Below are 18,032 nucleotides of genomic sequence, written 5' to 3'. Positions count from 1 at the left end.
GGAGGATAGCCCTTCTGTACATTGAAAAGCTGGCAAACAGGCTTACCTCCTCGGACTGCTCCCGGGTCTGTGTAGGTGAAGATCTTCTTCCCACTGTCAGTCGATGGCAGGGATAAGAGAGCCCTGACTCAGCAAGACACATCTGCAAAACGTAGAATTCATCATTTGTAAACAAAATGAGGCCATGTTTCACAAAAGGATTTTACTTTGGGGGTATTTTTTATTATTTCTGAAGCTGTAATAGAAAGACCTTTCTAATAGCCCAGGCATTACATTACCAGGGAGGCTCTGAAAATGTGAAATTTCCATGTATGGATGTTACATACAATAGTTGAAGCTACTTATTATTCATTAGACAATAGTCTTGGGCTCCAGGAAACTGTAACAAGCCTAAAATAAATCTATCATATACACTTCCCTCCTGCTTAAGATGTCTGTTACCTTTCTGATTAGCAGAATAATAACTCAGTTTCCTAATTCCCAGGGCAGTACTCTATAAATCTTTTGTGGGTACCTGAAAGAGTGTTTGCTGAAGGGTTTTATAAAAAAAATGTTTCCACACATGGTAATTACGTCATTTACACTTTGATCAATATTAATCCACAATTTCAGATCATAATTATAGCTTATGAATCTACAATGTAAGTAAAGCACCTAGCACAGTATCTAGCACACATCCCATATACTGTTTTTATTACCACTGTGGTCTAAAACACTACCCAATATATCTGCCTGGGTTAGCTTAAATAAAGAAATATGTAGTTACTTCTATTAAAGTTTATAGTGGGTCACATATTAAATAACTATTTTGAGGTTTAAATTAAATTTGGGCAAATATAAGGAAAATAAGTGTATGTTACTTTTGTCTACATAGAAGAATTAAAACAATATTAAATAGCCTACAAAGGTATCTTTCTTCGTTGTTCATAAAATGAAGCATATGTGTATTTAATGTAACAATTATATAAAGTGAAGTTTCTTTATTATTATTAAAAATAAATAGAATATCCAATAGCACACTGAAGACATCCAATGGTAACTTTTGGGGAGGTGTGAATTAAACTGTTATGTGAGGAAATCCAAATATCTGTAAATTCATAGGGAGCAGCCTAAGACACAACAGTGAGTTGATCATAACATTTAAACATGTGTTATAATCAGGCTAATTATCTGAAGATGAATATTGAAATGAAAAATGGAAATGTCAAATAAATATTCTTGTGTTTTCTATCACATGCTGTCATATAGTTTATACTGATAAAATTCATACATGTTTGAGTATTGTTATTTTTCATCTGGTCTGGTTAAAGGTTTTGTGTGTTTGTTTTTGCATCTAGATGTTTTGCCATGGTACTTTAAAAATGCTAAAAGACCTGACTGATTTTTTAAAAAAGCAAAAATGCATTGACTCTGTCAATTCTATTCAATCATATCCATCAACATAATTGTCATAATTAACTCAATTCATTTCATTTCAATACAAGTAAAAGCAAAGATAAGTTGGATAAGATGCATAGGCTACATTTCAAGCCATGTTATCTTTACAATATTTTTCATTTTAAAAAGTCCTACACCCCACTGTGAAATCCTGTGGTAATCAAGTAATAATGATGGTAAACATCACTGACAATCAGAAGCATTGTAGTATAATGGAAAGAGACCTGGACCAGGAGCCAGAAAAACCTTGATTCAAGTACTGCCTAGTCTCCTGATCTTGGGATAGTAATTTCTCTATTCTAGGCCAGAGTTTCCTCATTTATTAATTGAGGTGAGTAATCCCCACCCTAACTACCTCAATGGACTTTTGAAAGGGTAAAGTAAGTAAAAGCTGGCTTTGAAACTATACTGACATAGACAGAAGAGCTGTTACCATTCCAATGATCATTATTTTTAGGACCTGGAAAGAGAAATGGTGATTAACTTCCCACTGTGACTACCTCTGGGGACAGCCCAGTCACAGGAAGAGGTGGAGGAAAACTGCTCACTGGAAGTACATGGTTACACAAACGGCTGACTCCTCTATGGGCTTGTCTCTACAGTTATCAGCATTTATCATCTCCATAGCTACTAATCATTCCTGAGGATAAGAGGACAGTGGCCAGCACTTTCGCCTTGGTCTACAACTGACCAAGTGAGCCTTTTCATCACTATTTCAGATTCTAGTAATCACAATGAACTAAATAAATTAAAATGTCAAGTATTTTTGAGTGACTATGTGTCTAGTGTTGATTAAATATATAGTACAGTGTCTGTCCTAAGGGAACATATATACCAATTGGGGAGACAAGAGATGCATGTAAAAACAGACAAGGAAAAAAGAATAAACGTGAGTCAAGATGGGGTTACATCTCCACCAGGGAGTCTCTGTTGGGCTGGGGAGCCCTCCGAAGGGGCAATAGTAATTCAGAGTGATTTCAAGAAGTTAGGAATAAAATAAATGTTTACTGAAATTCATCACCTAAACTTATATAAAAGATGTGAAGTCAGAAGGCTGAGGTTCCAGACTTGCTAAATCCTTCAACTACCCAATGACTATGGGCAATATCATTTGACATTTCTGTACTTCAGTTTTCTTACTTAGAAAATAGTGTAATATAACCTGTCCTTAATTTACAAAATATAGTAATATAATCTGTTCCATGTCTCTCACAGAACTGGTATGAAGATCCAATGAGGCAGTGTTTATGAAACAAATGGTAATAAAATTGTAACAGATCAGTACTATTAACTTCAGGGGTTTTATTTTGCATAAGCTGGGAATAAAAAGATTAGGGCTGCAGATTTGTTTGACTTTATAGTTGAAGAGGGCTACCTTTAAAAATTTAGATTTACAGCCCTGGCCGGTTTGGCTCAGCGGTTAGAGCATTGGCCTGTGGTCTGCAGTAGACCTGGGTTCAGTTCCCGCTAGGGGCACGTGCCTTGGTTGTAGTTTGTCCCTGGCCCTGGTTGGGTCGTGTGGGTGGCAGCCACTTGATGTGTCCCTTTCACATCGATGTTTCTCTCTCTCCCACTCTATCTGAACGAAATAACAAAAAATGTCCTCAAGTGAGGATTAAAAAAAAATGAAACAAAATAATTTAGATTTACATACTTTATTAGTTAATTAAATTATACATAATTGCAATCTTTCAATCACAAGATTGCTTTAACCTAATATAACAAAAGAATATGACTCTTTTTCAAAAGCTATTTCAAGGCTTTATTCAGTTTTTTTTTTCTGGCCATACTGGACTGTAATTCTTTGGTTTTCTGTCATCACACATATAGGGGTTCAAAATAAGTTCACAAATTCAAAATAAAGATAAAGCAAGATTATTTGATTTTATTATTTAATTCTACACCCTTAAATAAATGGTGCACATTTGGATGCTTAGGGATGGGGAGAGGTTGGGGCAAAGTAGAATTTTCATGCCTAAAATTTCACTGACTATTTAATCCTACAAAAACAAACTCCTACACCATTCAACAATAAAAACTATTTATAATGGGTTCTGTTGATGTACACAGGAGTTTATTATACACTATAAAGATAATTTTTAGAGTAATTTTAGGTTTATAAAATTGAGAGAAAAGTACAGATATTTCTCCTATATTCCTTGCCCCCACACATGCACAATCTCTCTCATTAGCAACATCACTCACCAGAAGAGTGCTTTTTTTTGTTTTTAACTAAGGAAGAACCTACATTGCCACACCATAATTACTCTAAGTCCATAGTATACATTAGGGTTCACTATTGGTGTTTTAAATTTTATGTGTTTGGAAAAGGTATAATGGCATTTATCCATCATTATCATATCATACAGAGCATTTTACTGCCCTAAAAATCATCTGTGCTCTGCCTATTATCTTCTCCACCTGCCACCACCCCTGACAACCACTGATCTTTTTATTGTCTCCATAGTTTTGTCTTTTTAGAATGTCATATAGTTGAAATCATACAGTATGTAGCCTTTTTTGAGAGTTCATTTCCTTTTAGTGCTGAATGATATTCCACTGTCTGGATATACCACAATTTATTTACCCATTCACCTACTGAAGGACATCTTGGTTGCTTCAGGTTATGGCAATTATGAATAAAGCTTCTGTAAACATCTCTATATAGGATTTTGTGTGGACATAAGTATTCAACTCCTTGGGTAAATTCCAAAAGGTATAATTGCTACATTGTACGGTAAGAGTATGCTTAGTTTCGTAAGAAACCACCAAACTGTCTTTCAAAGTGGTGTACCACTTTGCATTCTCATTAGCAATGAATGAGAGTTCCTGTTGCTCCACATCCTCACCATCATTTGATGTTGTCAGTGTTTTGAATTTTGGTCATTCTAATAAATATGTAGTGATATCCCATTGTTGTTTTAATGTACATTTCCCTAATGACATATGATATGAAACACCTTTTCATATGCTTACTTGCCATCTATATATCTTCTTTGGTGAAATGTCTGTTAAGATCTTTAACCCATTTTGTAAACTGGGCTGTTTGTTTTCTTACTGTTGTGTTTTAAGAGTTCTCTGTGTATTTTGGATACAAGTCCCTTATCAGATGTATCTAGTTTGTGACTTGTCTTTTGATTCTCTTGAAAGCAAGAACTTTTAAAGTCAGAATGTCTTAGTACAAATTTACTTTTGCTAGCCACTGGTTCTACTATTTTTTGCACCTAATAGTTTAAATCTCAAACCTCGATTTCTTCCTCTATAAAATATTACCTTTCCTAACATGTTTTCCATGAGGATGGCTTAAAGGAGAATAGATTTGCCACATAGTAGATATTTCATCTTAGTGAATACTATTAAACTCTATTTGAAGTTTTTTCCTTTTCTTCTTATAGAACGTATTTAGTATTTTCTTAGGAACATATTAACTATGCCAATGATCCTCAGAGTGTGGTCTATAGAAAACACATGATTCTTGAGATCCTTTCAGCGGTTCCACAGTGTGAAAATAATTTTCATAATAATACTTTCAAAATTCCTTGACTTTTTCATTGTGTTTTTTTACAATGATGGGCAAAATTGCTGATACCTTACCACAAATCAAAGTAGTGGCATTAAACTGTGCTGAAGTCTCTGGAGCCACATATTCAGTATAAAAATGCCCATTTCACTTAAGAATAGACCTGTTGAATCAGTAAAATGTATTACTTTTAATGAAACTTGACTCTTAAATACACATCTTTTAATATTCTATATGACAAATGTGAGTACGCATAAAGCATATTCTAAGTATAATGATTGCATTGAGAAAAAAAGCACTTAATTTAATTGCTGAGTTGTGTGCTGAATGAGCTACCTTTTTCAAGAACACTAGTATTATTTAAATGACTGGAATACATTGTATTCGGATTTAGGTATTTGACAGGATTTCCCTCCAAAATGAATGAAGTAAGTCTGTTACTTTAAGGAACAAGTCTGACAGTATTAATTGCCAATGACAAAATTTAAGTTTTCAAGTAAAAATTAAAATTTTGCAAACTATCAGCAACCATGAGCTCAACAGCTTCCCAATGCTTAATGATTTTTCTAATGATATCAGTGTTGATATTAATAAATGTGATTTTTAAATATCATATAATAAAATGTCAGCATTAGAAAATTTGCCTAACTCAGAGACCAATACTCTCCAAATCAATGACGAATGCATAATGCTATAAGATTGTGTACAGGTAAAAGATCTATTCAAAGTGTGAGGAAGACCAATGAATTTTACTGTAACAAAGCACAAAAAGCACATTGGTATGGCTCCAGATACTACATTGAAACTAACCTTTAGAAAACTATCACTTGTTGAGTTCCAGCTTAGTAACAAAGAATATCCACAATTCTCTGAAAAGATTATTAAAATACTCCTCCTTTTCTAACTACAGATCTGTGTAACGTCAGGTTTTCTTCCTCTATTCCAACCAAAACAATATATCACAACAGGCTAAATAAAAAAAATATAAGAACAAGAATAAACTCGAAATGATTAAAGGCTTAAATGTGACTCATGAATCCATAAAAATCCTAGAGGAAAATGTAAGCAACAAAATTTCAGACATCATACGCAGAATTTTCACTGATACAATGCCTAAGGCAAGAGAAACAAAGGAAAAAATGAACACAGGGGACTACATCAAACTCAAAAGCTTTTGCACAGCAAAAGAAACAACCACCAAAATAGAAAGACAACCTACTCTATGGGAGAGCATAACAACCAATGATACTTAGATTAAGGGTTAATTTCCAAAATATATAGAGTACTCATACAACTCAACAAAAGGAAGACAAAGAACCCAATTAAAAATGGGCAGAGGAACTAAACAGACACCTTTCCAAACAGGACATACAAATGGCTAAGAGACATATGAAGAAACGCTCAACATCACTAATCATCAGAGAGATGCAAATTAAAACAACAATGAGGTATCACCTCACACCTGTCAGAAAGGCTGCCATCAACAAATCATCAAATAACAAGTGTTGGCGAGGGTGTGGAGGAAAGGGGACTTTTAGTACACTGCTGATGGGAATGCAGACTGGTACAGCCACTATGGAAAACAATATGGTGTTACCTTAAAAAATTAAAAATAGAGTTACCATTTGACCCAGTGATCCCACTTCTAGGAATATGCCCTAAGAAGCCTGAAACACCAATCAGAAAGAATATATGTACCCCCATGTTTATAGCAGCACCATTTACAATAGTTAAGATCTGGAAACAACCCAAATGTCCATCAGTAGAAGAATGGATAAAAAAGCTGTAGTACATATACACAATGGAGTACTATGCAGCTGTAAGAAAGAAAGAGCTCTTATCCTTTGAGATGACATAGAGGGACCTGGAAAGTATTATACTAGTGAAACAAGCCAAGCAGAGAAAGACAAGTATCATATGATCTCACTTATTTGTGGAATATAATGAACATAACAGTCTGAAGAACAGGGTAGTCCCAGAGACGTGGAAGTAGGTTACAGACTGACAATCCCCAGAAAAGGGGGTGGGGGGGAGATAAACCACAGAACTTATATGCATATATGCATAACCAATGGACATGGACAACAAAGCTGGGGTCAGGGCAGGGAGGGAGGGGGAGGAAGGTGTCCATGGGGGAAAAAGGAGAAACATCTGTAATTAACAAACATACATACATACATACATACATACATAATGCCCTGGCCAGTTTGGATCAGTGGTTAGAGCGCTGGCTTGCAGTCCAGAGAGACTTGGGTTCAGTTCCTGCTAAGGGCACATACTTCGGTTGCAGTTTGTCCCCGGCCCTGGTTGGGTCATGTGGGTGGCAACCACTCGTTTTGTCCCTTTCATGTCGATATTTCTCTCTCTCCCCCACCCCTCTATCTGAACAAAATATCGAAAATGTCCTCGGGTGAGGATTAAATAAATAAATAAGAATCTGGTTGTCTTCTATGATGCCAGACGTTAAGGAAATTTGTAAAGGATAAAAGATCACTCACTCAATAATTTTATTTTTTGGAAAATTACTTCACAAAAAATGCTATTTATATTAATATGTAATGGATTTATTATTATCTAAAAAAAAAACCACTTCTTTTTCTCAATGTTAATTTTGAATGGCAAATGTCAATAGATATAACCCATATAAACAAAAGCTCTTTGGGGAGTCTTTGCTGATTTTTTCCCTCAATTTCACAATTAAAAAACAGTTGTGAATTGCTGAATTATGCAATGTATACAGATACAACTAACTTTCACAAACAATGGCAATTTGAAACAAATAAAAAAATCCCAAAAGACACACTGTTTTATGAAATTTTAGAATCTTTTCAATGTTTCCCCTATAAACAAATTAAAATGAACGATTAAGACAATATACAAAAGACTTGTGTACGCCATCATAATTTAATCATTGGCTATTCTGACAAGTCATTAACACGGTATTATTATTTTAAGTTTATACCTCAGGGTGTTTATAGGCCCTTCTTAATAATGCTTTCTTTAAAAGAGGTCACTAGTTCAATTCCAGGTCGGGGCACAAGCCTGGGTTGCAGGCTCGATCCTCAGTACAGGGTGTGCGGGAGGCAGCCAATCCATGTTTCTCTCTCTTTCTCCCTCTCCCTTCCTCTCTCTCTAAAATCAATAAAGACATTTTTTTAATTAGTTTTTAAAAATGTTTTTTATCGTCTTGCCAACTTTTAGCCCTCTTCCAAATACATACTTACAGCCTGTCTTTCTCCTTTATTGTTAATGACAAACACTAAGACATTTTAAGAGTACTGAATTAGAATTTAGAGGACTGAATTATGGAATCTTGGGTCAGTCATCAGAAGCCTTAATATATATACTCTTTTGTAAAATATGGGAGCAACCCATATGAATGATCTCTAAGATCCCTTCCAGCTCTAGTGGACTGTGATCTTAATACATTACTGAGAAGATTCAGTTCATGCCCCTGCAGGATCCTTGCCCTCCTTGCATGTGACATACTTAGTAATACAACCCAACAATTCTCAAACCACAGCTTTACTATTTGTATCTTTTAAAAATCAGTTTGTAAAATACAATTCCCTTGTGTTTTAAAAAGAACACTAACATAAGAACTTTTTAAAAAACCGCATTTCAAGCTTGTCATGCTAACAAGGCACCAGCATAGTTAATTCCATCCAGTTTTGGGAATGTTACCAGGCACCAACATTAAACACAATTACTGCAGTACAAAGAAGACTGACAGAGACAAACAGATAGACACACCTACACTACACATATACACCACTGAGTGTTGCTTTATTGAGGCATAACTGACCTACAATAAACTACACATATTTAAAAGTGTATAATTTTATGTTTTGAACTAATTAATACCCATGAAACCACTCAGTAGTTTAAAAAATATTTTAGTAATTGCTATTATTGAGAATTTGATATATAGATATTCTGCAAATTGCTTTATATGCATTACACCACTTAACACAGTAACTCTGCCAGATAGGTATTATTCATCCCCATTTTAAAGATGAGGATACTAAGCCTTATACAGATTAAGAAGCTTTCCCAAAGTCACACAGGTACCAAGTAGTTAGCCAAAATTCACTCTTCTAGCTCAGTGCCGTTTAAAAAGCATTCAAACAGCTATTAAGGCCCTATGTTGTCTTGTGGTCTTATAAATAATGATTACTTTCTTTGGATTAATTAAAACAGCTACCCAATTTGTCAGAAACTACATATTATGTGCTTAACATGTCTACATACACGGCAATCCTGCCAATCAAAAATAATCACGATTGCATCAATCACAAAACAACCTTAGAGAGGTAGAACAACATGTATAAGATCAATCAACTACTAAGTGGCAAGCCAGGTTTGACTCCATAGACCACGGAGTTTTCAACTACATCACATGTATGACTGACACAAAGTCTTTTATGAGTAAGGAGCCCTTAAGATGACTGCTAGATCACCTCTTTAAAAGTTTCAGATGATCACTGTTCAGCTAGACAGATTATTAAGATAGTTTTAAAACAAACTGAATCACAAAGCTGAAGTTTCATTTACTGCCAACCAGAGTGCAAATCAAAAAAGCTTATTTATTCACAATCCAAGCTTTCTTTTTTCCCCTTAAATCACGTATGTGCTAGAAAAGTCACAGAGCTTTAATTTGTGGCAGGTTGAAGCAAGCTTATTAAGAATGTTAGTTACCAAGTGCACATTCACTTGTCTGGACTAGCCCACTGCCACATTTTTGTTGCAGGGTTAAAGAGCAGTTTAGTCACCTCATAAAAAAAGTTCACTGTTAAAAAGGAAGTGACTAATAATAATCTGGAACCAATGAAATAATATGAGATGTGCAGGTCAGGCTCAATTATCTACAAAACTCTTGTGTAAATAGTTCAAAAACTGTGTCTTCTGCCTGGCCTTGCTCTGTTATAGCCCTCAATAGATTTAGCAAGTTGGTAAGGCTTAATGAAATAAACACCAACAATAACAAATTCTGAGGCCTTCAGCTATGTACATAAATATGAATATCATACAAACAAGCAGAGTTGAAGAAACAGGATGGCTGCTATAGATGGTTTCAGTTTAGACTCATAAGACATTAGATTTGGAAGGGTCCTTAGAATTCACCAACTGCTGGTGTCCCAACCAGGAGACCTCACATCTTAAAGCTATAGCTGAGTTAAGTACTGCTGCATTAATCTCCCCATCAAGCATGCTCTGCTCCATTCCAAGCTTGTAACTGAGAATCCCCAGTGAGAAGTTTATTAGCAGCCTATTCTTAAATTTCTTCTAGCAGTAACCCCACCAATCCCCAACAGATTCCAAATAAAAGGCAGTTTCTCCTCACAAAACGACACAAAACCTGGATGTACAGAGATGAAGTTGTTTGCCCCAAGTTACACATCTGCTTAATGGCAACATAAACATGTTTTCTTAACTCCTAACCTAAGTCTTTCTACTAAATAACCTTAACTATGTTCTTCAAAGATGTTACAGTTTGTTGCAAAATACTAATTACTCTCTTGATTCAATAATCTCAAATTTCTAAAATAAAATTTTAGAAAAAAAATATTAAATGCTCCTGACTTGTTTTTGTTGTTGTTTCTGTTAATCTGCTGGGATTCTTGAAAACAAGGAGAATCACCCGATGCTACTTTTCCACATTATAATTGCCCACCTTCATGCTTCCTTGCAGTGGTCCAACATTATCTTGAGTTCTTTCCATCAAAAAGAGGTTGCTCAACACAAAGATTTTTGTTTTGTTTTTTAATCTTCCATTGCATCCCAGCCTCTAACCAGATTATACCATAGGGAGATGAAGAGCTGCCCACTGTAGCATAATTAGCAAAAGTTCTAAACAGATATTAAAAAGGAAGTGACTAATAATAATCTGGAACCAATGAAATATAAGCGATGTACTGAATATACAGAAAATAACAACATTCTTAGATTTTATTATTCTAGTGTGTACACTAGAAGAGCTTCTGAAGTACTTTAGAATACTTTTAAGTTATATACTTCTAATTTACATAAGAAATATAGCCCTATTAGACCAGCCTAAAACTGCCCTGTGGCAGTCTCTCTCAGACTCATTTAGGGAGAATGGTCAGGTTTATATATATAAAGATACTAGCTCAGACAGGCAGACAAGTTGTTATTTGCAAGGCAACTTTAAATCAAAGAAGCTATTTTCAGTTGAATCAAGAGTTCTGTTTTAAAGTTAACTAATTTATACAGAGGCCAATGATCTATACAATGAATTAAAATGGCACTTGTTCCTCAGTTTCTGTCTCTACTTCTGTCATTTAATTGTTTATGAGCACCCTCTGGTGGAGGGCAGAAGAGGGAAAAGAACGTATTAAATATATTGCTTCTAACTCACAAGCCTGGGGGGTGGGGGGAGTAAGTTGAAACATGTAGATTTCTCTTGACCTTGCCTTTTTTCCTAGTAATTACTTCATAATTCAGAGCTGGTTGCTGAATAAGTAATATTAACCATATAGTTCCTCAGAGTCTATAACTAATCATTCAATAAACATTTATTAAGTTCCTATTATATGTCAGGCACTTGGATGCAGATAAACTGGCTCTGGATCCTGGCTTTGATATTTAATGTAATTTCCCAGGGAAGTGGCTTGATCTCATAAAACCTCAGTTTCCTCATCTGAGAAATGGGGATTATATCTTTGTTGACATTGTTAAAAAGACAGTAAGTGAAAAAGTGCTTAGCACTTAATTTTGAAACTTTTAAAAAACTACCACCACGGAACACTTCATTTTTGGCTCTTTGCCATAAAGAAGGATTTTGATATAGGTGTTTTCAGAGGCAATCTCCAATTATTTCTGTCTTTAAGAATTTAAGCCTAGATGACAGGATCACTATCAGTTAAGTGTTTATTGATGTAACTTAAATATTTTACAATACCTTATGTCAACTACATTTAACGTAGGGAGAATGTGTTCTGAAACATACACAGAACCACCTTAATCTTTTCCACATCAAAGATATCCAGATGTTGACCAATATGTAGTAAAATATTTTCTTCCTAGGTGAACCAAGTAAGCTTATTTAGGGGTTTATCTCTTTTCAAGAGGTGGTATGACATTTTTCTAAGTGTCACCCAGTAGAGAGTACGTTTAGATATATTTTGGCTCTGTTTCTAAGAGTCCATCTCTGACATTCTCTACCTGTTTATAAATGAAAATTTTAAAAGGATATATTTGTTACAAGTGATGTCCAACAGTAGAACTTGCTACAGGTTTCCCATTTAATTCCTAACAGATGAATTTAAGCAAGACAGAGATAGGAAAACAGGTTAATGGGGGCACAGGAAAGGAGTGCTCCTCTCTGCTTCAGTGAGTTTGGGGGACCAGTTAAACCTACTGAGAACTTTGAGCTTAAATATATTTAACCAGCCTCGAAGGTTACTTCTCTTCTATCACCACTATTAAAGCAAAACAACTGTTTTTCTTTTATGTCTTAGAGCTGCATGGTGCCATCTTATGCCTTTCTCCCGTCAATGCTGCCTGTGATATGATTCCATGTGTGTGAAAATATTGGTGGGCTAATAAAAAAAACACTGTACTTAAAAAAAGGACATAGGTCAAAATTCTAACTCTGCCTCTTATTCATAGTGTGACACCTTGTTCAACTCTCTTCTCTCCATTTTATCACCTTTAAAATAAAGTAAAATAAATGCCCTAAATGATTTCCAAATTCTTTTCTCTCACTCTGAACAAACTTTTGTTCAAGAGCATAACCTGGCCCACCTTCCCAGCTATTAACTCTCAATACTTTTTTTTTTTTTATCCTCACCCGAGGACATTTTTCCATTTTTGTACAGACAGAGTGGGAGGGAGAGAGAGGAAGAGAGAGAGAGGGAAACATCGATGTGAAAGGGACACATCGAGTGGCTGCCACCCGCACGACCAACCAGGGCCGGGGACAAACTGCAACCAAGGTACATGCCCTTAGCGGGAACCAAACCCGGGTCTCTCCAGACCGCAGGCGGACGCTCTAACCGCTGAGCCAAACAGGCCAGGGCCTCAATACTTTTTAATACTGTGTTCAAGTATGTTTACTCATCAATCAAAAAATAAGGCTCAAATTTGTCTACTCCTAGGCTTTTTCTCATGTCGTGACTCTTGCCTGGTTTCCCCCTCTATTCCTTTCCACCTGTCCACTTCATATATATACTCAGATCCTATGAGAAAAGCGAAAGCACTTCAAAACTCAGCTCAAGCTCTTCCTGAAAACCTTCAATAACCTCCCCAATCTCAAAATTTTCTGTGTTCTCTAAAATACCTTCCTTTTGGTAGTCAATCATACCTAGTGACACTTGTACAAATCTTCCAGAAATAAATACCTTTTAGTCAGCTAGTTCCTGAGGGAAGGACCAGAATTCCAGGTGGGAGCTGAATTGAAGCAGGCAGTGGAGATTTTAAAGACAGATAAGGGTAGATAAGGGTCTGGGTTAAAGGGAATAAATCCTGGCCCAGGAACTGGACCCAATTGAGGGGAAAGCTAAATATCTAGGGCTCAAAATTCTATCATCCTGCATTTGTGGAAGTCTGCCCAGTCCCAAGAAAGGCATGACACTGCTTCAGTGGGTACAGTGGATCAGGAGACTTGTTGTTTTAGAAGGTAAAGGGGAGAAAATGCCCCACTGAATACAAAAATCTCACTCCCAAAATTCAATGTCTCCCAAATCATTTGCACCTGTAATAAGGAAGTTTCTGGATAAACGTCTGTCACTGTAAGACAATTCCTTTGGTAATCAGGTGTCCCTATACTTCCTTCGTGAAGTATAAAAGCAGAGTAAAGATCCTATGACCTTGGACGCCAAAGCTACTTTGTCAATGTTTGAAATCCTGGTTCTGCTGGCTAACAGCTGTATGACCTTGGGAAACTTTCCACATCTTCTCAATGTCTCAATTCCCTCCTCTATAAAGTTTCTAAGTCATAAGATTGTTGTGAGGATTAAGTTTATATAATATGTGTGTGTATGTGTATGTATATTTATATATACATATGTGTATTAATCACATATAAATTTCTACCATCGATTATATATGATTGGTGTAAAAATTTTGCAATATAACTCTGGGGAACAAACAGTTCTAAATTTGTTTCAAGTAGGGTACAAAATATTATTTTTCATTCATTTACAGAATAGTTACTGAGCATCCACTATGTGCCAAGAACTCAGCTGAGGGCTAGGGATAAAGCCAATGGTGAATAGTTTCTGCTTTGCTGAAGTTAACAGTTTTGTAAGCATTCCGCATGACCCTACCAGGGCTGGGAATGAAGCACAACCGAGGTACGTGCCCTTGACCAGAATCAAACTTGTGACTCATTGGTCTGCAGGCCTACGCTCTAATCGCTAAGCCAAACTGCCCAGGGCTGCCATTGGTATTTTAAAAGGGATTGCACTGAATCTATAGATTGCTTTGAATAGTATGGGCATTCTAATGATGTTGATTCTTCCAATCTACGAACCAGGTAAATGCTTATCTTCCTCTAGTTCTTTTTTCAAAGTCCTGTAGTTTTCCTTCTTTTTCCAATCCTCACCCAAGTATATTTTTCCATTGATTTTCAGATAGAGAGGGAGGAAGGGAGGGAGAGACAGAGAGAGAAACACTGATGTAAGAGAGACACATCGACTGGTTGCCTCCCACATGACTCCAACCAGGGCCAGAGATAGAATCACAACTGAGGTATGTGCCCTTGAGCGGAATTGAACCCGTGACTCTTTGGTCCTTGGGCCAACACTCTAACTGCTGAGCCAAACGGGCCAGGGCAAGTCCTGCAGTTTTCTGAGTACAAATCTTTTACCTCCGTGGTTAAGTTTATTCCTAGGTATCTTAATTTTTTTGTCGCAATGGTAAATGGGATTTTTTTTTTTAGTTTCTCTTTGATTATTCATTACCGGTGAATAAAACTGCCATAGATTTCTGGATGTTAGTTTTGTTATTTTAGTTTTTTTTTCTTTATTGATTTTTAGAGAGAAAGGAAGGGAGAGGGAGAGAAAGACAGACACATTGATGAGGCAGAACATTGATTGTCCGCCTCCTGCATGTCCCTCACTGGGGATCAGGCCCACAACCTGGGCATGTGCGCTAACCTGCAATGGAACCGGTGACCTCTTGGTGCATGGGTTGATGTTCAACCATTGAGCCGCACCGGCCAGGCTGGATGTTAATTTTGTATCCAGCTACTTTGCCAAATTCATTTATTAAATCTAGTAGTTTTTTGGTGGAGTCTTTAGGATTTTCTGTGTACAATATCATGTCATCTGTGAATAATGACAGTTTCACTTCCTCCTTTCCAATTTGGATGCCTTTTATTTTTTCTTCTAATCTGATCACTGGCTAAGAATTCTAGTCCTATGTTGAATAAAAGTGGTGAAAGCAGATATCCCTGTCTTGTTCCTATTCTTAAGCCAAATGCTTTTTGTTTTTGCCCACTGAGTATAATGTTGGCTACAGGTTTGTCATACATGGCCTTTATTATGCTGAGGTATGATACCTATTCCCACTTTGCTGAGTTTTTATAAAAAATGGGTGCTGGGTTTTGTCAAATGCTTTTTCAGCATCTATTGATATGATAATATGATTTTTATCTTTCATTTTGTTTATGTGGTCTATCACATTTATTGATTTGTGAATATGGTACCAGCCTTGCATCCTTGGGATAAATCTCACTTGATCGTGGTGAATAATTTTTTTAATACATTGCTGGATTCAATCTGCTAATGTTTTGTTAAGAATTCGGCATCCCCTGGCCGGTGTGGCTAAGTGGTTGAGCATTGACCCATGCACCAAGAGGTCACCAGTTCGATTCCTGGTCAGGGCACATGCCCAGGTTGTGGGCCAAATCCCCGGTGAGGGACATGCAGGAGGAGGCCAATCGATGCTCTCTCTCATTGATATTTCTATCTCTCTCTCCCTCTCCATTCCTCTCTCTTTAAAATTAATAAAGAAAAAAAAGTTAAACAACAAAAAAATTTTGGCATCTATGTTTGTCAGTCAGGGGTGTTCGCCTGTGATTTTCTTTCTTTGTAGTGTCTTTATATGGTTTTGGAATTAGGATAATGCTGGCCACATAAAAAAAGCTTGAAGTCTTCCTTCCTCTTGAATCTCTGGAGTAGTTTGAGGAAATAGGTGTTAGTTCTTCTTTGAATGTTTGGCAAAACTCCCCTGTGAAGCTGTCCAGACCAGAGTTTTTGTTTGCTGGGAGTTTATTGATTACTGCTTCAATTTCCTTAATTGTTATTGGTCTGTTCAGGTTTTCTGAATCTTCCTGTTTGAGTTTTACAAGACTGCATGATTCTAGGAATTTGTCCATTTCACCTAGGTTGTCTCTTTAAATGTGAACTAACCTGGCTAGCTTGTTAAGCCTCTGATTTATTGGGTACAGAAACATGGTAAAGTTAAATTATGAAAAAAATATTTTAATCTCAAGATATCATTAGATTACCTGAAATCATAGCTCCATTTTAAGGCATAGAAAGGTGGTGCTAGAAATAGTCATTTATATTGCAAAATATTATCGATTTTTGCCCAGTTAGCTTTTAGAGCCTGGAAATTTGTTAAGAAAAAATCACACTTTAGATTTTCTGTATTTCCATTCAAGTCAGGCAAATATAGTCATTGTGTCATTTGAATTATTTTGTTGAGTATATTAAAGTATACTTTAAAAATACTGTTTTCAAAAAAACAATAATGATGGTGGTGCTTATAAAACAGACTGAAAAAGATTTATCAAATCTTCCCTACGTCCTTCCTACTCCACTCAAGAAGTATATAATGCATTTATACCTCTCCAAGGAAGTATAAGTAGCAGTGGTGATATGATTACTTTGGTTCATTCATCTCATTAACATATATTATCCTGTTTCATATGGGCCAGGCCAATATACTGAACACCTCTCAAAGTAACCAAAAACCAAACTCTGAAACTTTCTAGCTGTGAAAACATCCTTTCCCAGAATATAATATAATTTTTTATGCACTACTTGAGATTTCACACTCTAATGGCTTATGTAAACCAGAAGCATGAGGGAAAAATGTTCTGTTATCAAAACTACTTAAACAAACACACAAAAGAAACCATGTGTTAAAATAAAAACAAATGCATGTCTTCCAACAATTCATATTTAATGATAATTGTTATTGCTGTTATTGTTTAATTAGGCTTTTTGAAAATATTTCTTGAAAGATATTCAGAAGTTTATGTTAAATGGGTGAAAAATCTATCCTGGGTGCAGTATATTCAGGTTATAAAAGCACCAGTGCTTATTTTATCTCCCCACAAAGTGTTGCTGAGATAATTACTGCTGACAGCTTTATTCAAGGTTCATTTCACTTTTTCTGCTATTTTTCTCTGGTTAGAAGTTCAACAGAGCCCATGGGAAGCCACACCCCTCACACCTGTTAAGCTTCTTCATGTTACGAGGGCCAGTATGGACATGTCACTTCAAATTAGCATTGTACCAGGGCGCTAACTGTGACAATTACTTATCACAGGTTTAACTTAAAAAAAAAAAAAAAGTTTCTAATTCAACCACAAAAACAGTGTCACAGAATGTAATTTAAACCTGTAAAAGCAGGTTCCATAAGAAATATTCAGAGAGGCACCGAAAAGGTTCCCAGGGTTGAGCTTTGTCATATCTGAATTATGCAGGAATGCTCTGCAACTGAACATTTCCTTTAAAACAAAACCAAGTCAAAAGGAAAACAAGGAAGAGTCAGTAATTATACTTTACCAATAGGCAATGGTGATGAGTGGGCTTCCCTAAGTTTTCTTCCTGGTTCCCACCAAAGCTTCAATATTTGATTCATTTTCACTATTTTGTGTCAGGTAATTAATTCAATAATGAAATTTCCAGCTAAACAAAGCAGTTATTAAGGCAACTTTATAACTTGGTAGGAAGGAAGCATTTCTCTCTTAATGTTTGTTTTTATTCCACTTGCAAACCAGAAAATTATCATTATATAAATCACACATTAACACAAAAAGAAAAGAGAAAAACCTCCCACTCTTAAATGTGTTTCAGGCTACTTATGATAAACTGTT

The 18,032-nt window shown here is 35.9% G+C and overlaps 1 protein-coding gene across 7 annotated transcripts in view; it reads right to left on the bottom strand.

The window, feature by feature from the left end:
• Nucleotides 1–18,032, bottom strand: part of FAF1 (Fas associated factor 1) — a 447,925-nt gene that overhangs the window by 175,120 nt on the left and 254,773 nt on the right. For all 7 annotated transcript variants that reach the window (XM_036255377.1, XM_036255373.1, XM_036255376.1 and 4 more), the window contains one exon: nt 47–142. In XM_036255377.1, the coding sequence (XP_036111270.1) occupies nt 47–142 (96 nt within the window). The remainder of the gene's footprint in view (nt 1–46; nt 143–18,032) is intronic.

The sequence above is a fragment of the Molossus molossus genome, unplaced genomic scaffold, assembly GCF_014108415.1.
Source record: "Molossus molossus isolate mMolMol1 unplaced genomic scaffold, mMolMol1.p scaffold_m16_p_12, whole genome shotgun sequence".
Lineage (NCBI taxonomy): Eukaryota > Metazoa > Chordata > Mammalia > Chiroptera > Molossidae > Molossus > Molossus molossus.
The sequence above is the reverse complement of the archived record's forward strand: the minus strand, read 5'-3'. Positions and strand labels throughout refer to the sequence as shown.